Here is a 25463-nt window from a genome sequence, read left to right as displayed (position 1 = left end):
CTGTTATCAGGTTATCATCTTACAAGATGTATTTGCAACAAGGGCGACGTTTACCCTCAATCAAGTCCAGTTCCAAAGACATTATAGAATAAATAAAAGCTTTAAAACAAAATAAAACATGCAGCAGTCAGTAATCAACCAACCAAAATTTGTCATTTCTGAAAAGATTTGTTAGGCCTTGTTGATTACATCATGCTAATTAAAAATAATTCCACACATGTAGTAAATGGGTCAGTGTTCGAGGCCCAGCAAAATTTTGCTTAGGGGCCGTCAACAATCGACAGACAATCCTTTTTTTAGCCGCTTCAGTCCGTAAGGGGGAGAGGGGCTCAACGTTTATGCCATCAAGATAGTTTAAAAAGAAGGAAAAATCTCAATTACAAAGAAGGGAAAAATTATTTCAAAGGGAACCAGAGACCCCTTAACTTTAAAGGNTGACATACATGTATTTCTGACGATCACAACATGTGACTTGTCTTATAGAGCTGCCATACTTATTGAGTGCTCCAGACATCAGTGAAGTGTTTTTACGTCTACCACACGGATGTTGGTTGTTATGCAAACTGGTAGTCAATAATCCTGATTGCTTTGATGTTGGTTCGTATTTTCTTTTATATTTTTCATCTACAGTATATCTTAATTCCTACATTACGTTAAGAACATCACTTGCCTCGTTTTGAAATTATTGTCATGGTGATTAACTCCAAGAGTATTTTATTAAAACTACTTCCCATTCATAAGAAAATCAACTACTTTCTATTCATAAAAAACCCATTTAATGTCTCAAGAGACATAATCACCATGGTAATTGTTTGAATACGAGGCATATGAAATGTTCGTGACGTAATCCATGAAAATGTCTATTGCTAGTCATTGGATCTTAAAAAGCTATGTCACCTTATATTGCATCTACAATTGCTAGCTCTTGGATCTCTACATGCTCCACTATCTCTCTTGATAGCCATTTAGTCATTGATCAGCTGACGGGCATCCCTCTATGGATTCGATAGGCTTATTAGCAGTGTTGTACATAATCAAAGGTTCATGTAGAATTTTTCTTGCCCCCGTACGGTAAGAGTTTGGTCAAACAGACTCTGAAAGTTTGCTGGTTTTGGCTGCAAAACATAAAACTTCCGTTGGCAAGTGGTGACGCCATAACTTTTTATCAGATGTCTGAAAAAATTAAACAAATCCTTAATCTAATAATTCTTTCAGGTTACAAACTATTTTTCCAAATTAAAGAAAACTTGATAAAGATCTGTAAAGGTCGAAATCTCGTTTAAAGAAAAATGTGTTTCACGTTATAATTTCTTTGGTTCACACAATCTTTGGCTCTTTATGTTTGGTTTTTCAAATTTAGGTATTCGTGATATGCACCACTACAATGTCATCGGCGGACCCAACAGCTGATTGGTTGAAAGTGACGTATTGACTGATTTTACGTCACTTACAACCAATCAGCTATTGGGTCCGTGATGTAATGTCAGAAGATATTGCAGTGGTGCATATCATGAATTCAATGTAACTTTACACAATTGCTATCATCTTCCACAGTGTGCTCAAGCATCTTGGCGCACGCGAAGCCGTCTGGTGAAGCCACAGCTGATATGGAGACATTGACACGAATGAAAACTTTGAAATTATTATGTGAGATGAACCCACAGTACAGAAAGATCCTACGTGCAGAGTGTGTTTCGTCAAGCAAGTTGGCCGGTCTCTCTATTGAATTGACCATCAACAGCACACAATCAGGTAAGCTACCCGTTACTTAAGCTGGGATGAATCTTTATTGAGCTGATTTTCATCTTGACACCATTCTGGAAAAGATCCTTATGTTCTATTTCCCTTCAAAACTATTAAATTCTGACGTCAACTGCCTCTGATTGAATGTTTCTATTTTTCAGCTGAACTGAGACTAGCATTTTGCGCGCGAGTCGAAGTTTTTCATTTCAGATGACGTCAAAAAAGGTTGGTGTAATTTAAGATGCACGATCTAACGATTTACGATGCACGATTCGCGATCCGTGCATAAAATATGTTAATTCATGCGTAATTATGCTAATCATGCTAAAATATTTAGGCAATTTACTAACTTTCATTCGCTGAAAATCAATTATTTTTAAAAAACATCATTTATGCAAGATTATGCAAGATTATACAAATTATATTTAAAGAAGCCACGTGCATTCACCTTCTGTACTCTCTCTTTTTTTCATAATTTAAATCAATCAATGAATGAATATAGGGGAATTATTTACCGAAAGAAAATTCTTTCTCATAATAGAGCACCCGTTTTTTGCTTCGTACATTACATCCTCAAAACATATTGTTCGTCAATATATTCTTTTATTGGCTAGCCTAAGCTGAGCATTCAAATAGGTAAAATTCAGTTCTTCTTCCATCATCATAAGACGGCAAAAAAAAAATCCGATTTCCCGATCTCACTTTGATTTCTAAACTTTCTTCCGATCCGGTTAACTTTTTGGGTACTTTTAGCGTGCGTTGTTTTTACAGATCATAGTAGTGTTTCAAGATGGCGGCTCAAGCGATAAGTCAGATGTGATAAGTCAGTGTTGTACCAAAGTATTTCCAGTGTAAATCTGTTGCAAGCTTCAAATTTCTGTCATTTATTTTTTTAACTCGGCAAATTAAACACATGATTTTCATCAAGGGGATTCTTTTTCTACATCTCTTAAAGGTTTAAAGCCGTTTGCTCAAGTTTTTGTTTATGTTGAATTTTTTGATACTTTTTATTAGTTTTTGCAATAAAAACATATTTTTCTTGTTTGTCTCTAGGGGGGGATTGATGGTGTTATAATTATTGGAATTTGATAAAGTTTACAAAGTAAGCTAGAGACTAGAGCATCGGCTTTTTTGGACTTGGACGTGTTTGATAACGCGAATTGCAAAACTGTTGGTTCCCGTCATTTCTAGTTTAAAAAAGTGGGAGTCGTTCGGTCGTCGGTCGAAATATTTTTCGAAGCCTACATCTTGTTGAAAGGGAATCCGTTGGACTGATCCGAATTTAAATGGAAAAACTGTGGATAAACTGGTTTTCGGTTTACTCTCCATTAGCATGCGGCTCTCTACTTCGATTTGAAAACTTGTAAACACAGAGCGTGCAGAGGTCGACAGTGGAAATACAGCAAAGCAGCGGAAAAGCTTTTCGCTCTCCAACTACCTGCTGACCGTAATCGGGTGGTCAGATGCGGGAACCAAATGATGACATCACATTTCCTATTATTAGACTTGCAAAATTAGACAAATGGTCTTTGGAATTTGTTCAATTATATTAATATTAATATATACAGTTCTTGTGAAATTAATCAAACTATTTTCACGCAGATTGTGTTTTTTTTTTTTTTTTTTTTTTTTTTTTTTTCTTTTTTTTTTCTACCTTGGCGCACGTTTGACTGAATGATGGAATGGAATGAATGGCAATAACAGTTTATACATATCTCTTATCAGACTTGCAGAATGCGACTGCAGAAAGTTTGAAAATGGTTTCTAGAATTTAATGAATAATACCGTCAAGTTACACAACATGCACACTCTCGTCACAACTTGCACAGTCATAACAAACAGATCCATCTGGTCTTCATTTAACATCGTTTTAAAGTTTAAAAAACACTGCCAGTGCTTGGCACAGAAGAGAGGACTCCCAGTTGAAATTAATTGCTACTCCGCTGCCCTGTTGAATTTATTTGTTATGGTCGTGTGTTTATTCCGCCAAGGCGATAAGGCGATCGCCCAAATTCATAGACCAATCAAAAGGTAGTTTAAAGAAAAACGGGGGAAAAATGAGCTTCCCCGCATAGTTATGAATTTTAAGTTTTGCTTTCGATTATCATTTGCGACCAGCAAAGTCTTCAAGATGGTTGTGAACTTGACGGTACTACAAAATTTATTTACGCAGACTGGATGCAAATTATGTTTTTCTGACCTTGCCAAATTTTGGCTTTGACTGAATAGCAGTCAGTTTTTACGTACCCTCATTGGCCTTGCACACAACTGACTAATGGTTTCTGTAATTTAACCAAGTCTACCAAAAATACAGTTCCTGTTGAAATGTTATAAATATGAACTACGTTTTGCAAAGTTTTTGATGCAAATTGTGTTTTTCTGGAGTTTTCACTTTGTGACTTAAAGCTTGTAGCTTGTTAGTTTAAAGTGTTATTGGAGTTTTATCAAGTAAAACAAAAAGTACAGTTTCTATGTATATTTGATGGATATCTTTATTTTGGTTCTGACGTTTTGGCAATTTTCTTATTTATTTCTATAGTATAACACTTTAGCCAGATATGGATATTGTCTACATCCAACAGAAAAAATGTGTCATAACTGACTGGAATGAAATTAACAAAAATTTTAATTACTATAATAATAGTAATGAACTATAGCTTAATTGTTTGATGTCATAGAAACAGTGCTACAATGCTAAAGAGAAGTATACTTTGAGCTTCTCGTGGGGGGGGGGGTTGGAGGAGCTCTCAGGCTTGTTTTAAATAATTTTAAATCAAGTCATCAAATGTTTCACATTTTGTACATTATTCAACATATTTAGTCTACTCTGTGTTTCAGTACATCTCTTACATCTGTTAACCCACTTATTAAAGCTATCTAGCTAAGCTCTATTGGCTGACCTTCCAGCCTCGGCTGGTTTATTTCCTTTAAGAAAGAAATTCCTATATTTGATTATGATTGTTAAAACTGAGAGCAAAAATATTTCTTGTGCGTTCTACTTTTTACTCTCATTATCAATATTATCTAAGTTAGTTTTTTTTCATAATTTTACGGTCGTAAATATTCGTAATTCCATTGCTTACTTATTTCTATTTTGTTGCATAAATTTAACGTGGTAAACAAAAGCGAGAAAAGATTATGCCATTGTTTTAGAATTATGTTATATAATTTAAGCTTTATGACAATTATTAGGAATAAGCAGCATACTTTATGCATGGATCGCGCATCGTGAATCGTAAATCGTTAGATCGTGCATCTTAAATTACACCAACCCCGTCAAAAATACACAGTGCGCATGCGTATCACGTGGAATTTTAATCCCGCGTGGAAATTAAGCGCAATGGAAAACTAGATCTACTAGTATTCTCAAGTCTTCACTTTACGCGAAGTAAAAACATTTTTTATTCGAAAATCGAGCTTACAAATTTACTTTTAAACTTGAGTCATTCAATTTCCAAATCCTTCCAAATTTGAATGAAGTAGTCTTCGACAAAACAAGGAAAGTGCAAACTGACCCTAATTGGAGACTAGTAATATAATCCATGTAATAATACAGTAATATGGGTGTTGTATGATAACAGGATAATTGTTACGGGATAATATGAGTTTGTCTACTACGATTTGTGTAGACTACCCTCATAGGAGATTCAGTTCATTAAATTGAAAGTGTGAGGGTGGCCACGCATGCTGGAAAAACTGGAAAACCTGGAAAAACTGGAAAAATGGCCTTTTTCTGAAAACTAGCTGGAAAAACTGGAAATAGGTACATTTTCCAAACAAAAAAGCTGGAAAAACTGGAAAAACTTTTTTGAAATTTTAATTTTAACTTAATGTCAGGAATAGGTTAGAATTATTATGTGATTATACATATATAATTTTCATAAGATGTTATCTAGTATGAGTTTAGCCATTTTCAGTTTAGTCCATCAGACGTTCTTTTGTCAAAGCATAGATCTCTATGATCGATTTGAAAGAAATGTCTTTTGAAAATCTAGAAGTATCAGTGGATACCCCTTAAAACCTACAAAGATGCACTATGGGCTCTCTTAGCCACCAAACTTAATTTAATATTGTTTAGTTCACTTTTTTACAACCTTTTATAAATGTACTTTCATAAAATACCGAATTTCGAGAATTTCAACCGTCACAAAGTGTTATAAAATTCAAAGTTATTAAATTTCATCAAGAATCCCTTCAAAAAATTAAGTTTTTCGGACCTAGAGATTACACAATTGAATTTAAGGTCATAAAACGTATACTTTTTGGTACCTATACTTATAGCAGGTGTATGAAAAAAATAATTTTCTTCTTCACGGTTAGAACCCAAACAAATCTTAAGGCCCTCAAAGTTCTAATTTAGGTTTTAAGGTGTATTTTGATTTTAACGTACAGTTTTGAAAATATTTAGGTCCAAATAATCTAATTGCAACATCAGTTACTTTGCAGTGAATCATTGTTCAAAATTGGAGACCAAAAGGACTGTTTTATAAAAAGTTATTGGAGAAAAACCATTATGTAGGAACCACAGACAGCGTACTTTCAAAAAAGTTTCAGCCTAAAATTCCAGCTACATTTTCAGATAGAGAGTACCTCTATTTTTTGTAGGTTTTGAGGGGTATCCGCTGGTAATAATTTTGCACTCGCCTATAGCTGGAAAAAAGTACAGATTTTTGAGTGAAGGCTGGAAAAAGGTGCATTTTCCAGCTGAAAATACCTGGAAAAAAGGATGTTTTTGACCAAAAAAGCTTGATTTTTCCATCTTAAATAAGCGTGGCCACCCTGCCTGTCCCATTGTTAATGATCCTTTTATACCTAATTTTTCGATTGAATATTTCCTATCTACAGATAGCGGATTGGATTTAGTGTCTTTCTTCACGGGATTGTTATTGGCAAGCAGCTCTAAAACAAAAGAATGGCTTTCCGATTATATTAAGCACGTCCAAAAGGTAATATCCTTTCATCTTTTGATTCCCAAATAATTTACCTTATCGGCCAAAACTTAGTTGGCCTTAATTATTAGTCGGCCCTAATTCTAGTCACCTCGTCAAAATTTAGTCACTAAGGGCCGACTAATAATTAAGTTTTGGCCATTTCTAAATTTTTAGTCGGTCCAAATTTTAGTCGGCCCAAATTTTAGTCGGCCCAAATTTTTAGTCGGGCTCTAATTTTAGTCACGAAGCCAAAATTTAGCACTTAAGGCCGACTAAGTTTTGGCTGATAAGGTAATCCTTTAGGTTTTGACTTGTGAAATTCAGTTTGAACCAAGGTAATTTCTTTATAAACGTTTGTAGTACAATTTCTTCCTTTTCAATCACTGAATTTAAAGTCAAAAAAGAAGTAAATGGTAGTAACAGATAAAAACTTTACAGTATTGTTAAAGGCTGTCTAGGTTGTCGAACGAGTTATAGAAAACCCGGCGGGGTACCAGGGTTGAGAGCTGACGGAGGGGGGTGCTGCCCGATTTTCGAACTTTCGGGACTAAAAAGAAAAAGGAAAACTTTGGGAATTTTGCGACCCTTAGCAGGACAAATTTGACCAATTTTGACCAAATTTCGATCTTTCAGGGGGTAAAAAGCTGAAATTTTCCTATTTTTCCGACCCTTAGCGGGACTTTGGAAGTCCAAAAAAGGTACCCTTAAGGGCGGCACATACCGTACCCTCCATTTTCCTAAGTACCTCCCCCCGGATAGAAAAACCGTTGTGATTCTGGTGTTTGTTTATCATCAGGACATTAAGGAGAATCAACGTGAAAATACATTGGTGCTTTTCAAAAGACAATTGGTCAAGGAAATGAAGATGGTCATCTCAACACTCAATGCAAACACACCACAATCCACAGGTGATGAAACGATGGGGGAAGGTGGAGCTGTCGTTGCCAGAGGTGACAGCAACCCGACCATGCAAGGAATATCCATAATGCGATTGTACTGCGCTTTCAAAACCATCGCTGGATTCAAGTTCAGTCAGGAAGAATCGGAATATTTGATCGACTTGATCACGTGTATACCATGTGACTCGAATGACGTCAGCATTCGTTTTATTGTGGTTGGGTTGTGTACATTGGTGGCTTGTGCTTTCCTGGTCAGGTAAGGGCATCGTTGTCTGGAGCTTTAGATCTGTCTATTTTTATGATTCCAAAAAAGAAGCGGGCGATGTGAACTTCTACCCTCGGACAGCAGTAGTGTGGCGGGTCGACCAAAATTCTGGCAAACTGGGGTGGCAATTTGAGAAGATTTTGAATTAATAATCAGGGCGCCGGAATTAGTAATCAGGGCGCCCCCACCCTCAAAAAAAAATCGGCCTTCCACCACTTTACTATCGGTCAGGTCGATACGATATCAATGTTGACACAAAAGCGACGACGCTCCCAAATATCCTTGGGGTCTTGACGTAAAAAGCTCTCCCCACTAACACTTTGAAAAAAGGCTATCGATGATTCATGAATTTTCAGAAGGTTGTATTTTTGTCAACCATTAGCTTTTAACCATTTTAAACCAATATCACTTCACACAACAATTTACTCTGTACCTACCGTACCTACTATCTCATGTTTATCGTTTCGTAGTACTTTGTGCGCTTTGTCTGTTTGATAAAAAATTCCCGTACAGATACCTCTGCGATGAAATATGATTTATAAATAGCAACACTTCTCTCATCGTCTCCCCGCTCTCACCAACACTCCATCGTAGCGGTCGGTTTGAAAAATCTCTAATGAGAAAAGACAATGACAACAGACCCTCTACGGCAATGAATTTGGAAATAAGCCGTAGATACTGGGTTTGTATACAGACAAACAACAATTTTGACGCAAAAAAATCTTTTATAACAGCACACCGGAACGCGAACAAAAAGTGACGCACTGGCTTCGTCAGTTGATCGAGAAATCATCGACTTATCAGCAAGAAGGCTCTCCATCCTACGGTGAAACTCTCCTGCTCATTGCCATCCATTTCCATGGTCACACACTCGAACCAATCATCGATCTCGTAGCGTCAACACTGGGTATCAAGCTTCGACCGGCCTCACTCACCAAATTAAAACTTCTATTCACGCAAACGATTTTTCCTGAGAAAGTAAGTAATTCATTTTTCTTATACGATCTTTTTGCATATTTCGTGAGAGCACTGTGATGTCTTAGATATTTTGTTTTACAGCGGAGTCTCTTTTAACTCGAACCTTTTCAGCTCGAATGTCTCCCTAAGTCGACCAAGTTTTATCTTCCCTTCAGTTAAGTATATAAACTTTACTCTATAACTCCTTAACTCGAACAAATTTGTGTTCCTCGTGCTTGCTCGAGTTATGGAGACTCCACTGTATTTTTAGAATATTTCTAGCTTTTGTCTAGAATGGTTAGTTTGACTCTCACTGTCTCTTGATATTAGTAATAATGTAGTTGAATTTATTACCGTAAAATATTTTTCCCATCTTTAGATAGTAGCAGAGCACGCGTTAACAGTTCCGGTCACCAAAAACTTGAACGGAAATTTGCGAACTTTTCTGCCAGTGCATTGTATTCATCAGTTACTAAAGTCTAGAGTGTTCACCAAATATTCCATATCAGTCAAAGAATGGCTTTTCAAACAAATCTTGCAATGCGGACAGCCTGTGCACCCTCTCATGATGGGCTTACTAGAAACGTACGTTCTAGCCATCGTGAAGACCATGAACATCAGTAAGACCACAAAACAACAACGGATGAGTGCTCTCCAACCCTTCCCCGAGGAGGATATCCTCGCTGTTTTTGACCCACATTCAACCGTCGAATGTTGTGATAAAATGACGTCACAGATTTTGTTGATGATGTTTTCACTGCTCTATCAGAATGCGTTACTGGATAACATGCGAACCCTGGGTAAGATGTAGCAAGTACTTCACCAAAAACCGGGATTTTACATCCCGTTTCTTAGTGAGTTCTACTTTGACGATTTTCAAAAAAATAGAAAGCCTTTCAAGTGTTTTGACGCAAATTAGATTTTTCCCTACTGCAGGAGCTTCTATAGTTTAAAGTGACGTCAAAAAATCGAATGTTTAGAGTCCGAAAACCTTGGCCACATTCGAAAAAGTCGCAAAGTAGAATAGACGTTACAGCGTAGAAAAAAAGCCGCGACGTCTAGTATAGGCTAGTTAAGATAAACGTTTTTCTCTTTTCTGAGTACTTCGAACCCTTGAGACAGGCGAGAGGGCGAGAAAAAGAGTCTTCCACATTTTATAATGGTGATGATGATGGTTAAATGGGCTTTTCCAGAAAAAATTACCCCACTGTTGAGGATATTAATTTTTCGAAAGTATCGAACTGGATACCCTGGATATCCTACTTTATTAGTAAAGACTCTTAAAAATATGCTCAGGCCCCTGGATATCCTCTCTTATAAGGATGCTTACCCCTGGATATTGTATTTTTACTTGAAAAGACACTTTACCTGCTGGATATCCGCTCCATTTTAGATATTTAACCCCCTGGATATCCACTTTTGAACAAAAATCGTTAACCCCCTGGATATCCGATATCCTCAACAGGGGGGGGGAGGCAATTATTTCTGGAAAAGCCCAATGTGTTACACCTACAATATCCTACACGTTGTTCGACATCATATTATATAGAGAGAGTGTGTTCTTTCTCAAAGTTTCTTTTTACTGAAATGATCAAAGTAAAATCGCACCATAGGAATCTGTAGATATATTGAAAGAGACACAACCTGTACCTGTACATAATGAGAAAATGTGACTTTCAATCTTTCTAAAGTTTTTCAATCATACGATTATAATTTTCTTTTACAGTGAACAACGCGAAGAGACCACAAGAATATTCCACCCACCTTTACTCAATCATTCCCATCAAACAACTTCTGATGGAAGTACGATCAAATGAACGTTCCTACGGTCACATCTATCCTTGTCTTCTTCGGTTGTTGACAACACATTACCCTAGTCTTTGCTTGGTTGAAGGTAATTTCCCTTTTATCACTATTATAATGATTGGCTTCTCCCTACAGAGGATGCTCGGTTCTGTATTGAGTGGTCCCTGATTTTTCAAACCGACCGCTGCGATGGAGTGTGGGTGAGAGAGGGGAGACGACGAGACAAGTGTTCATAGATTTATAAAACCCGAAGGGTTAAATGTAAAGTTTTTGCTGAAAAGTGTGCCGTCGTTAGGTAGGAAACCCTACCTAAGTCACGTGACATTACAATAGGATTTCAGCGCTTGACCAATCAGAAGCTTCACAGATTTTCGAAAACAATAGCTACAATATTTTTTCCGATATTCAATTCTTTTTCTAGCCTTTGGGCTTTTAAATATATGGAAGTCTTGCTATTCGTGAATCATACTTCATCGCAGCGGACGGGGAATTTTTTTATCAAACAGACAATGCACACAGAGTGTACTACGAAACTATAATCATCCCAATCAGCATCCCTTTATCCACCCATGTGTATACTGAACTCTTTTCGGACCTACCCCGGTGGGCTGTAGGTCCTATAAATTAACCTTTGTCCGTCCGTCCGTTTGTCCGTCCGTTAGTTACCAGCTTTTCTCGAGATTGGCTCATTAGTTTTTTCTGATTTTTTGCACAATGATGCAAAACGGCAATGCTCAAAATGTGACGGAGCCCGATTTTCGAAAAAAAAATTTTTCCGGCCGAAAATGGCGGAAATATGCCGGAAAAACTGGTTTGTCGGCATTTTCTCGAGATTTCAGCAATGGTTATTTCTGATTTTTTGCTCAAAGATGCGTATTAACAATGCCCAAAACATGGCCTAGTCCAATTCTTGAGAAAAAAATTTTTTCGGCCGAAAATGCCGGAAATATGCCGGAAATCGCCGTTTTTCTGGATTTTCATTGGATTTTTTCCATATAATTGGTTGTTTTTTTCATTCAAAAACATTATTAATAGCAATGCCAACCATCAAGCATGTGTCATGGTGAAGAAACTAAAGAATAATCTAGAATCTAGAAAGAAGCTACAAAAATATGAATGTGTGTAAATTATTAAAGACTTTGATTTCAAAAGAACATTTTCGTTTTGCAAAAAAGAACACTCGCCCACCGGACTCCGAAGGAGCCGGTCGACGGTGTCAAAGTGATTTATTGGCCACCGAGCGGTACGGCCCAGGAAGAGAAATTATGTATAAGATTTATTGGCATTGCTGAGTTAAACCCAGAGAAGGAAAAGACTGCGGAGTTGGGGATCTCCGCAGAGTGAAATAAAACCCAAGTCGTAATAATCTGCAGTGAACGGCGCATCCAGACGTGGATATTTTACAGACACTTTTTATATATATTTATTTGGATTTTATTGTTGGTATCGTGTTTTAATATTGAGTACTTATAATGAACTAAATTCGTGTCCACTCCGTTGAGCCTTGACCCAGGAACTACAAAGGGTACCAACCCGTCTCCTTACCTTCCAGCGGTAAGTCAGGCCGATATCCGGGAAAAACTTTTAAATATAAATTTTGTTGTCATTAGCTCAGGTATGATCAGCCTTGAGCAACACGACATCAAAATTTATATTTAAAAGTTTTTCCCGGATATCGGCCTGACTTACCGCTGGAAGGTAAGGAGACGGGTTGGTACCCTTTGTAGTTCCTGGGTCAAGGCTCAACGGAGTGGACACGAATTTAGTTCATTATAAGTACTCAATATTAAAACACGATACCAACAATAAAATCCAAATAAATATATATAAAAAGTGTCTGTAAAATATCCACGTCTGGATGCGCCGTTCACTGCAGATTATTACGACTTGGGTTTTATTTCACTCTGCGGAGATCCCCAACTCCGCAGTCTTTTCCTTCTCTGGGTTTAACTCAGCAATGCCAATAAATCTTATACATAATTTCTCTTCCTGGGCCGTACCGCTCGGTGGCCAATAAATCACTTTGACACCGTCGACCGGCTCCTTCGGAGTCCGGTGGGCGAGTGTTCTTTTTTGCAAAACGAAAATGTTCTTTTGAAATCAAAGTCTTTAATAATTTACACACATTCATATTTTTGTAGCTTCTTTCTAGATTCTAGATTATTCTTTAGTTTCTTCACCGGGGGCCCCGGCTGTTGTCATACATAGTGCGAGGTCTGAATCCTCTAGTCGCTGGCGCAAGCAAGACAAATTGCGGTCAATTGGTATCTCTATGTTGGTTTGGTTTGCAAGTTGGCGATCTACGGTTGAACAGCTGGCAAATCTTAAGGTAAATCTAGAATTGGTCGCTTGGGTGGTGATCAGTGATCACAGTGTATCCAATAGACTTTCGGTCTCACTTGAGCGCGCCTAAGGCTCGCAATATTAGTGAGTTATGAAGATTGTATGGATAGGACCGTGCTATCTGACCAAGTCGCGATGTATTCAATAGATCCTCGGTCTCACCTGAACGAACCGAAGGCTCGTAAGAGTGAGTTATGAAGATTGTATGAGTTCTATTACCTTATTTTGGATCGTCGATGTCCGCGATACGTCGATGGCAATCGGCGATCTTCCTTTTCCGCTCCTCAACACGTCCTTTCAGCTGCTTGATGTGTTTCTCTTCTTTCTTCTGCAACCTCTTCAGCTGTACTAGCTTCTTCTCGTATTCCTTTTTGGATGAAATACCAGTTGGTTGTGTTTTAAGGCGTCGGTTCCCGAACCGTGGCCTTTCCTCAGAGTGAGGAACCTGTGAACGGCTGACTTCTTTGCTGTCCCTCTGGTCCCGTTGCACAAACTTCCTTTGTTCTTTCCTTTGTTGGTTTGTAGTTGGTGTTGTTGTTGTTGTACTCTTTGGGATTTTGTACGTCCCCAGCAAGCTTAGCGGGTCCTTTGAGCTTCTGTTTGAAATGACACTTTTCAAACGTCTTTGTTCTTCAAGGATCTTGCCAAGAATGTCCGACATACCCAAACTACTGTAACAAGTCACTGAAGTGAAAACCTTTCATTAAATTTTTAGCAGCGACAGATGCCAACAGGTTGACTGAAATATAGAGTCGATCTTGTTAAGAAACAATCAGATAAGTTTGAAAACAGGCTCGTAAAGTTTCTTCAAGCAAGAGTACCATTGAATGCATGAATGGGCATTCATGCAAAACTTGTTTTTCATTCAGCAAGCTCGCTTTGGATAGCATTCATGGCTTATCTAACAACAGGCAGCTGCTAATTCATCGAAATGATTGTCAATATCGGAAACATATTCTTTCCCACAAGAATTCTCGGTTTTCGGGAACTTCCCGTTTCGCTTGTTTCTAACCATAACGACTCCAAAAACAGCCACGCCCTTTTCAAAGATCGGTGTAGAAAGTAATCTCAAACCATTCAGAAAGTGTTCGATCAAAATTCAATAATTCGGCATATCGATGATTCTAGCCGCAAGACATTTGTTCGATATCTGTTTGCTTCGCAAGATCGGAGTTGAGTGACTACCTGGTCTATCAGAGCTTGAGTGTAAGCGTTTCGCTAAGTCCAAGCTTGGATAGACGTGGAGTTCAGTAACTACCGATCAAGTCCTGAAAGCATTAGGGGTGACAAGCCAAAATACACGCAAGTCATCGAGAAGAGTGAGCAGCTTCTTCAAACAACCAAGTAAATAACAAACATATCCAACAGTACACATAGCCTTTGTTTTAACAAAACAAATTGAACAATCATCTCTTCGTTCTCTTGAAAATAGTGTTCTCGAAATTCACAGCAAATCGGTTTCATGGTAACTGTTCGGTAATTCGTATTTCAGTCTTCTTCAATTTTTATAAGTTTTTAATTTTTGCGATTTTTTTGTTGTGTCCCTCCATAACTGCCTATCACCATTAGGCTATCCCGGTTGAGCCCCCAGATGTCGTGTTGCTCAAGGCTGATCATACCTGAGCTAATGACAACAAAATTTATATTTAAAAGTTTTTCCCGGATATCGGCCTGACTTACCGCTGGAAGGTAAGGAGACGGGTTGGTACCCTTTGTAGTTCCTGGGTCAAGGCTCAACGGAGTGGACACGAATTTAGTTCATTATAAGTACTCAATATTAAAACACGATACCAACAATAAAATCCAAATAAATATATATAAAAAGTGTCTGTAAAATATCCACGTCTGGATGCGCCGTTCACTGCAGATTATTACGACTTGGGTTTTATTTCACTCTGCGGAGATCCCCAACTCCGCAGTCTTTTCCTTCTCTGGGTTTAACTCAGCAATGCCAATAAATCTTATACATAATTTCTCTTCCTGGGCCGTACCGCTCGGTGGCCAATAAATCACTTTGACACCGTCGACCGGCTCCTTCGGAGTCCGGTGGGCGAGTGTTCTTTTTTGCAAAACGAAAATGTTCTTTTGAAATCAAAGTCTTTAATAATTTACACACATTCATATTTTTGTAGCTTCTTTCTAGATTCTAGATTATTCTTTAGTTTCTTCACCATGACACATGTTTCAATTTTCAATAAAATTGATTTTTGAAGCCGGAACTTTCTAAAAATCGCCGGAACAGCCCATTTTCGCCGGAAAAACGGTATTTCTTGAATTTCTTGAGCTGTACTTTATATTTTTTCATGAAATTTTGCACACTGATGAAAAATGTCAATACCTAAGTTGTGACGGAGCCCGATTTTCGAAAAAAATTCAATTCCGGCCGAAAATGGCGGAAATATGCCGGAAAAACTGGTTTTTCGGCATTTTCTCGAGATTTCATCATTAGTTTTTTCAGATTTTTTGCTCAAAGATGCGTATTAACAATGCCCAAAATATGGTCTAGTCCGATTCTTGAGAATAAATATTTTCCGGCTGAAAATGCCGGAAATATGCCGGAAATCACCGTTTTTCTGGATTTTCATTGGACTTTTTCCATATAATTGGTTATTTTTTCATTCAAAAACATTATCAATAGCAATGCCCACCATCAAGCATGTTTCAATTTTTAATAAAATTGATTTTTGAAGCAGGGTTTTCTAAAAATCGCCGGAACAGCCCATTTTCGCCGGAAAAACCGTATTTCTTGAATTTTTTGAGCTGTACTTTATATTTTTTAATGAAATTTTGCACACTGATGCAAAATGTCAATACCTAAATTGTGACGGAGCCCGATTTTCGAAAAAAATTCAATTCCTGCTGAAAATGTCGGAAATATGCCGGAAAAACTGGTTTTTTGACATTTTCTCGAGATTTTATCATAAGTTTTTTTCTGACTTTTTGTTCAAAGATGCGTATTAACAATGCCCAAAACATGGCCGAGTCCGATTTTTGAGAAAATTTTTTTACGGCGGAAAATGCCTGAAATATGCTGGAAATCGCCGTTTTTCTAGATTTTCATTGGACTTTTTCCTTATAATTGGTTGTTTTTCCATTCAAAAACATTATTAATAGCAATGCCCACCATCAAGCATGTTTCAATTTTCAATAAAATTGGTTTTTGAAGCCGGAACTATTTTAAAAGTCGCCGGAACAACCTATTTTCGCCGGAAAGACAGTATTTCTTGAATTTCTCGAGCTGTACTTTATATTTTTTTATGAAATTTTGCACACTGATGCAATATGACAATACCTAAAATGTGACGGAGCCCGATTTTCGAAAAAAAAAGTTTTCCGGCCGAAAATGCCGGAAATATGTCGGAAAAATCGGTTTTTTGATATTTTCTCGAATTTTCATTTCTAGTTTTTTCTGATTTTTTTGCAGAAAGATGCGTATTCGCAATGCTCAAAACATGACCGAGTTCGATTTTTGAGAAAAAAATTTTTCCGGTTGAAAATGCCGGAAATCACCGTTTAGTTTACTTATATTTCTATGCTTTTCACACAAAAACATTATTCATAACAATGCTCACCATCAAGCATGATTCAATTGTCAATAAAACTGATTTTTGCGACCAGAACTTCCTATTTATTATTTCCCTACAACCCTTCCCTCTCCCCCCATCAACAATCAATGATGAATTTATTGTGTTGTGTATTTTCGCTAAACGCTATATTTTCTGACTGATTTTTTTCATTTTTCTTTTCGCATTGCTATCTAACTTTAATCATCAGGTAAGGTAGGTCCATTCAGCATATTGCTTGTTTATTTTTACTGTTCTTTTGAACAGGGTACTTCTCGTTCGTTTTTAATAGTTGAAGAACTTTTAGCTACATTTAACATTTTTGACTCTCAAAAATGAATACATAATTTGCAGATTGGATTGATGAGGAAGAAGAAGCGCAGAATGTGTCGACCAATCAAAATGTGCCACGTGTCATGGTTGACGATTCTCTTCTCGAATTGTTCGAACCTGGTATGCTTTGAGTATTTAGAAATTATTGAATCTTTGTAGTCTTTGGGAGAGATAATGACAAGTCCCATCATCGATAAATACCGTGTACCTAATAAGCGTCCCCTGCTAATTAACTTTTCGAAAGTTTTCCACCCAGGACATTCTTATTCCAACCCCCTTCCGCTTATTAATATTTGGGAAAATGTTTTTGAAAATTCCCTCTTTTGTCCTAATTCTGCTCTATTAGCCTCCTTTTCAAAAATTTCTACCCAGAACATTTTTATTCCAACCCCCGGTGCTTTTCAAGTTCTGAGAATTTTTCCACTCACCCTGCTTATTCCAAACCTCCTGTTTATTAGGTACCCGAGAGTAGAGTCGATATTTCACGAACATTGGCCAGTAATCTAGGACAGTATTTCGACTGTTTTCACGAGGTCAACAGCCTATTAACTGAGTTAAACATTGGAAGAAGTGAGGATTAGAACAAGGGACCTATGACTTCAGGTGCTTGCGCCTTGGCCATTCGACCACCACTCCCTATTTGACACAAATACTCTCGGGTGGCTAATAAAAGCCCCCCCCCCCCGTTTGTTAATGCTTCTACTTTTTCCAATCCCTCGTTTATTATTCATTTACTTTTTGTGCTTTGAATTTCACCATCCTTGGCATTTTATCATAGCATTGGAATATCACGATACACAAAAGGTGATCACCAAGCTATCTCGTCTGGTGATGTTGCAACCAACACTACTTATCCCTCACCAAGACCTGGTCATCGCTCTCTTACCAAAGATGTTGGAGAAAGACGTGCCAAGGAAAATTCAATTATTGGTCACCAAGTTGTGGATGAAACTGAATGTCGTTATTCCTCGAAGGTTGCTGCTTTTCTACGGTCTCCATTGTTTATGGCCTTTCTGTATCAAAGAGAAATGTTTCTCACCAAAAACAATTATCTATAGCTATCCGCTATCCTTTGAATCTTTCTATAATCCGAACTTAAACATCGGTCCCCTCAACTAGACAGTCTGTAATCCAAATCTTCGATGAAGTTTAACTCGAAGAAAAATTCTCGATTTCTTTAAAATCGAATTAGATACTTTAAGGGCAGAAACTTTTGCGTACAGAAACTTTCGCGTTTTTCGCGTTTTTGGCATTTTTTCGCGAAAGTTTCTGCCAGGTAAGAAATTAAACAAGAAATTCGCGAAAGTTAATTTCGCGAAAAATGAAATTTTCCTCAAAATCGCTAAAGTTTTTTCCAAGTTTTAAAAGCTGAGGAGAGTCGATATTATCGATATTATAGCACTGACTAGGATTCGGAATGGGAAGAAGAAGTGCAAATAGTTTATTTTTCATTTATTAGCATCACTCTTTCGATTGAAGAAAAAATGAGATTTGAAATAATTTCTTATTCACTTTCCCTAGCCACTCGCGAAAGTTATTGCTACTAAAATTGAACATTCACAAAAAACCGTAAAAGTTTCTTCCGTAAATTTTCTTCAAAAAGTAAAAATCGCGAAACTTAAATCCGCGAAATTTCGCGACTTTTCAGTCTCGCGAAACTTTCTGCCCGCGAAACTTCCTGCCCTTAAAGTAGGGAGAGTGAACTGTATTTGTGACAGTGGGCGGGCGGGCGGTATCGGGAAAACTTACGCCCTCTTTGTTTTGTTTCCAGGCTTTTACACCGCACAGTGAACGTTTTGAGATACCAGCCAGAAAACATCAAATACTCCTGGGAAAGAACTTGTGAAACAACAGATGAAGAGATACAAAAAGACCCTCTCATTGTTTTGCGTTGCGATAAACGTATCTTCCGTTCTCCACCTCTCTTTGGCATCTTGTTGAGAACGTTGAGAGGCTATCTTACCGCCTCACGTGGCCTCCTTCAACATCATATACTTTCCAATCCACTAAACGGAGGTTTGTTTGTTTGAATCTTGTAAAGAATCGTCAATGAAGCTGGAGTTCTCTTTCCTGTGTATGATTGTAATAAAGTAGGGAGGGGGCTTTAGGTCCCTCCTCTACCTTATCGGGGGAGGGGGTTGGAGAAGAGGAATGAACCATGGAAGGGTGGTACAGAATAATTGTACTTACGAAATACATCTCTACACTGAACTCATCTATCATAAGAAATACATACTGACAAATCATAATAGCACACAATATCCTAGCTACCTACTGGCTTGTAAGTCCCTTTGTACATGATTATACCGAATGACCCAACAAAAAGTCCAAGCCGCGTTTTTGACGTCTTCATGTCAAAGAAAATGTCCTAATAAATATACTTGGAGTTAAGCTATTTGGAGTCACCCGCTTTCTACTACTGTTTTTTGGTAGTTTGTTTGAAGTACAAAAATGATATATTTGCTCACCTGACCCTTTTGAATTTTTCTCCTTAGCGTCACGAAAAGCGGAGAAAGTTTTATCCAAAGAAAAGGATCGTTTGGAATTACAATCAGCTCTCGTTCACGCGCAAGAAAGTGCTGCTCTTCAGATCCTGCTGGAGATTTGTTTGCCCTCAGAGCTCGAGAAAAAGGTTAGTCATCCTTATGTGATCTGAAATTTCTGATGTTTTGCAGGTTTTCAGGTTCCCCCATATGTTGGTCCAAACCCTCATTTGATCTTCTGCTCCCTACTGTACTTGAAGAATTGACAGTAGCAATCAATTCATTGCTTTCTCCTTTATAACAAATATTGAATAACAATTCCTTATAGCTACAATACAAACATAGGAAGGAACATATATTATTTATTTGAAATGTTATACCTATTTTTTTGCGCTTTCCTCCCCACTTTCACATACAATTTTCTAAATTTGACTTGAATTTGACTATGAAAATATTCCCTTTCCTATATAAACAAAAGTTGGCTTCCTTATCTTCCTTGGAGGGGGGGTCCCTAGCAGCTATTCTGGTGGTCTATTCTTTTGTGCTTTTTTTTCTAAATAGCAAAAAACATTTTCAATCATAGCTGAAAATGTTCAGACAGAAAAGGTTAAAAAATCTTACCTAATAGGGAGGGGGGTCTTGACCCCTCTAGAAACTATGAATATATTTGTCTGATCCTTTAAAACCAAACTCTTCTTCTTTCATAACTTTCAGTTCCATGATTACACCAGCAAAAGCACTCTCCGGGAAATCCAATCACAAGTTTGTTGCTACCTTCACCAATCGTTCATCTCCGATCCCACCATAGCCAAACTACTTCATTACCAGGGGTATTCTGCAGACCTGTTGCCCATGACGACCACCGGTGTCCCTTCCATTCATATTTGTATCGATTTTGTGAGCGAACTGATGAATCAACCCTACCTCGAAAAGCAGGTTAGTGAATTCTTACGGTTACGGTCAATAACAAGTAATGGAAGAAAAAGAGCGTCTAAGGCTTTTTCGAAATTTCCTTTTTAGAATTTCCAGTTTTGGTACCTCTATCCCTTGCTATTGGGAATACTTGTATTCACAGGGTTTGTCCCTCTTCTTTGTAAATCTTAATTGTGATTAGAAAGTCTAGCGTCCTTCTGTTGCACTCTAAGAAGTGTTTTTCCAATCGCAGTGGCAACTACATCGATAACTTTGATTATCCCACATCAGTATAATTTTAGTGTTTTCATTGGTCAAAACAAGGATTTATTATAAACTGGATATACAAGTAACAGATTTTTGCCGATTTCTCGTGTACTAGCTATGTCCGCAGTAATGATTTTATTGTTCACTCTCCTTCCCTCATTAAATGATTTTTCGAAACATTTTTATTGCATTTCTGATCGAAAATCACTCGTCCAATTCCCAAAAGAGACTTAAAACTTTCCTGTGAGAGTCAGATTCTTCCACTTAATTGCTAATTATAAGTCGTTATGACGTTTCAAGATGTGAGAAAGATGCAAAAGACGTGTTGTGTATAAGAAATATAATGTTGACACCGGAAATTTTCAAACTTCAATCTCAAACAAACCACGTGCCTCCAAAAGGATTTTCATATCAAAGTGGAGCCAAGACACTCAAGTCTTATGTATGTTTATTTCAGCTCTTCTGGGGACAGTCTTGGAAAGATATTTCCATTTGAAAATTTTGTGTCACTATAAGCATTTTGTCTGAATTTCTTGTCTAATGATGTTTTTCTCACATTAGATTTCACAAATGTATCCAGCTCGGAATACTAGCCTTACTTTCAAACTTTTTTTCTGCAAATGTACAAAAAGAAAGAGCAAGAGAACTTTTTAAAAATAAGACAGATAAACATTTTTAAAAATCAGACATCTTCGAGCCGCCATGACAGTTGTCTTTTGCGGACAAAGCTAGAACATCAATTGTTTTCTGAAACAATGAAAATACAATGATCGCTCTCCATCGTTTTATGAGTCGTTTATCCAGTGTATAATAAATTTTTGGTCAAAAGACATCACGTGGAGGTGGGATATAAACCGTATCTGTCTCCCTCGCATTCGATTGAGAAAAATAAAGAAGACATTGCATATTGACGAATGCGCTTTCGAATGTTTTGCTCAATCCAAATTCGAATGTTTTGTTAGAAAAAAAACAGAAAAGATAAAACACTAAGGGGAAAAAACATGAATTGTAGGGATTGAGAATGTTTGTGTCAATAGGATGCAGAAAAAATTTAAGTTAATTTGATAACCCGGCAAGCCTCGCCACCAATACGGTTTTCACTGACCCTGTATATCCCGTATCCCACCTCGAGAAGACCGTGTAATTAATATAACGTCAATTTTTCAGCTATTTGCCGTCCAACTCATTTCATATCTCTCGCTGCAATATCCAATCCCAAAATCCTTTTCCATGTCGCGTTACGTCATCCAACAAATGAAAGACCTTCTTTGTGCGTTACCGGTTGCTAAGAGAAACCAGTTCTTCGTCCCTGCATTGTGTTGTCTTCAAAGAATCTGCAAAGCGTTCCCACCGATCCGGGAAGAAGTCGTTGCATTGTTGTTACAAATTGGAAGAATCGCCATTTCACAACAAAACAAAACTTCCTTAACAGGTATTAACGGTTGCTTATATTAGCATAATATAACAATAGGCAGACACTGTCCCGATATGAAATATGTGTCTGATATGAAACGGGAACACTTATGTAAAAATAAAACCTTTAAAGGTTTATGTGGGTGTCTCCCTAATGTTATATTGTGCTGAATAAACAAAAGCAAAACAAACAAAAGTTTTTCTTCTCCTCTTTTTGACCAATCTTGCTCCGTATCCGTGTCAATCCAATATGCAAAAGCTTGTGAATTAAAATTGACGAGTAAGCAAACGATATCACTCTCATTTAAAAAACAAAACCTTTAAGCAATAAGATGGCTTCCCATCAACTCGGGTTCGGGTTCATGTTTTCTAGGGACAAATGATATCACATACAGTTTGGATACCTTATCAGCGAAAACTTAGTCGGCCCTATATGCCTAAATTTTGGCTTGGTGGCAAAAATTAGGGCCGATTAAAAATTTGGGCCGACTAAAATTTGGGTCGACTAAAAATTTAGAAATGACCAAAACTTAGTTATTATGTAGTCGGCCCTTAATGACTAAATTTTGACGAGGTGACTAAAATTAGGGCCGACTAATAATTAAGGCCGACTAAGTTGGCCGTTAAGGTTTACTCTACAAATACACTTACATTTATAAACATTTGAAAACGTAATTCGATCTTAATAAACCTAAGCCCTAAACCTTTTACAACAGAAGAGTTTATCAACTGAATGTCTTTCTGTTTTTGTACGATTCAACTCCGATAATTTTACCTCTAATCTAAGCCTTTTAGTTACTTTGAGAATTGATACCGATTTTATGTATCAGAGGATATCGAGGAAAACAAATGTTCATAGTTTATTATGTACGGCTCTATATAGCCTTTGCTCACCTAAACCGACGACGATATTTTGGTGTTTTTACCGTCGTCGAGCAAAGTAGACGGCGATCTTTGTAACATGTCGACTTTGTTTTATACGGATTCTTCATTGGGCTATTCCAGAACAAATTTGTACCCCCTATGTCGAGGAGGTCTTTTCGGGAAACGTGTCCCCCTTTGGATTTTTGGCCTCGTTTCACTGACCAATCAATCTCATTTTACTGACCCTGGATTATTATACTCGAAAAACCTATGGATTTTTATTTTTTTTAGACCACCCTAGACGTCACACCTACTAAACAAAGGGGGTACAGACAATTTCTAGAATAACCCATTTCATGCAATAAAATGATATACCTTATCGGCCCTTTTAACGCCGGCCCCTTATTACGCCACAGCCTAATTTTGGGCTTACGCCAATTAGGGCCGTTAATAACGCCAAAATTTGTAAAAATAGCTACTTATGTTTCAAATTAGTAAATAATGACTAAAATTTTCATTAAAATGTCATTTTTCAGTAGTAAACTGTTGAAAATTCCATCGAAAATCACTGATTTTTAAATATGGAGTAAACAATTGATAATTTTCGTCTTCGAATCATACCTAAAATTCTTTAAATTCAGAAATAATGATAAAAAAGTTAACGGCGCTTTTAGGTTAACATTGCAAAATCTTGGCCCTTTTTACGCCGGCCTTTATTACGTCACAAGCCCAAAAATAACGCCAATAAGGGCCGGTGTAAAAAGGGCCGATAAGGAAAGTATGAAATTGAATTTCTCGACTTGTTGTGTTTCAGTATCATCGTCGATAAGATTGCGCGATGAAAAACTGGACGACGAAGAAAATGAAGAAAAATACGAAGAAGATTTTGAAATGGACATCGATGGCGACGAAAAGCCTATGAACAACAACACTAGCCTGGATAGAGGGAACCACAAAGACAGCCAAAATAAATTCCTTAAATATTGTTCCAGCGAGGAGCTTGTTAATGAAACGGAAAGGACATTTCAAATCATCACCAACTTCTCGTTGAATGAAAAACTTTCGTTGACAAGTGAAAGCAATATTAGCGTGAATGAGATGTCGAAAAAAATTTGAGAGTGTTTCAGAAAACGGATTTTCATTTTTGAGAGATAGAGGTGGATAGATGGTAGCGTGAAACTGTTCGAAAATTTGGACGTGTTTGTTTTTCTCAATTCAACATGTTGTTGATTACCATCCATGACGAGGAGAAAGGAACCGTGCGATAAGCATCGGTGTCGCCTTTAGTGGACACAAAGTTAGGTTAACTACTTATCTAAATGTTATAAAAGTCTTATCAACGCCCCATACTCACTCGTCAAAACACATGACAAAGAAAGGACGATATTATATCACGAAATTACGGGATGAACTTAAAACATATTTTTCCAGATGATACGCGTTTTTTCTTGTCGATTGGAAAATGGCATGGGTTGTTGTTTTCTTACGAGTTCTCCTTGTGAGATCGTGTTTCAACGTGAATGACCATTTCCATTGTCTTTGACGTGACTTGAAATGGCAGACTTTCTCTTAAACAGGGGGGAGGAAAGACAGCAGAATTTTACAAAAGATTTTTCTTGAAATTGTGTATATAAAAATGTAAATTTCTGATAGGTGAATAAAAAAACTGAATTTAAAATACACATTTGAATCTTGGTGACCTAAGGAATCAACATTAACAAATTTAAAAAATATTTCTTATTGTAGATTCTTGAGATCTTTCGAATGTATTTGAAAATGCTTTAAAATTAGTTGAAAGCTTTAGGATCTTGTCTAATCATGCAAAGGGGAAAAAATCCAAACCAATCTTTTTCGCATTGTCGTATCTAGTGACCTTTTTTCGTGGTCAACATTTTCAAGATGAGATAATAATTGGTCATTTGAAGTAATAAAAATGACGCGTTCTTAAGAAAAAATAACAGAATTGTTTTATTACTGGTTGACGACCAACCAAATCAAATAAGAGCTTCTAAAAACTCCATCTCGTCACTTTTTCGAGTAAAGTTTCCACGCTATTGGTCAAAAAATGTATCCTAACGTTTTTCAAGCGCGCTACATTTTAATGACGTAATCTTTTTTCCAATAAAAAAGGATTGAAGCCAAAAGGTGCAATCGCAGCGCGCGCAAGTGGAGATCGGCCTTTACGCGAATAGAACGTTTGCTTCCATAATAGCTCACGAAATGGCCGAAAATCAGAAAAATCATTTGTGCTCGCGAAAATTGGCATGGTCAAAGTATCTAACACCAATTATGTACAAATCAAAAAATTTAAGACATCTTTACAACTAAGACAAAAACAGCCTATTAGGAACAGTAATCAGTTCCATATTTATATTCCTCAGCCAGAACCCAACCACATTTCGTGTTCATGTAGGTACATTGTAGAGGGTGAGAAAAAGGAGAATCTGTAAGACAATATGAAAGTACATCTCCCTCACAAAAACTGCAAGCGAAGTCTACGAATCCGTCACTATTGAGGTCCACAAACTCGCACGATTTAGCGGTCTGGAAATTCTGTGCACTTGGTATGTAATTAAACATAGGGTAAGGGAGTGAATAAAGTTTGGGATCTCCTCGTGGGCAGTTGATGTTGTTTCCAGCCCCATTCGCTTCGAAGACAGGAGCCAAGAGTGTTGTTAATAGAA

At 37.3% G+C, this 25463-nt stretch overlaps 1 protein-coding gene across 2 annotated transcripts; it reads left to right on the top strand.

Moving 5' to 3' along the window:
• Positions 1-483: 483 nt before the first annotated feature.
• Positions 484-24459, top strand: LOC136824860 (integrator complex subunit 2-like; the record flags this gene model as incomplete). 2 transcript variants are annotated; one of them, XM_067080843.1, is given in 14 exon segments in its annotated part: positions 484-597; positions 1555-1752; positions 6589-6689; positions 7471-7829; positions 8573-8820; positions 9179-9595; positions 10522-10689; positions 16862-16960; positions 17619-17814; positions 18612-18856; positions 19336-19472; positions 20038-20259; positions 21670-21934; positions 23594-24459. In XM_067080843.1, coding segments are annotated over 14 exon segments (3071 nt in total), but the record flags the coding sequence as incomplete, so codon positions are not given.
• Positions 24460-25463: the final 1004 nt, after the last annotated feature.

This window comes from Clytia hemisphaerica, unplaced genomic scaffold, assembly GCF_902728285.1.
Source record: "Clytia hemisphaerica strain Z4C2 unplaced genomic scaffold, Clytia hemisphaerica genome assembly, whole genome shotgun sequence".
Classification (NCBI taxonomy): Eukaryota; Metazoa; Cnidaria; class Hydrozoa; order Leptothecata; family Clytiidae; genus Clytia; species Clytia hemisphaerica.
The sequence above is the reverse complement of the archived record's forward strand: the minus strand, read 5'-3'. Positions and strand labels throughout refer to the sequence as shown.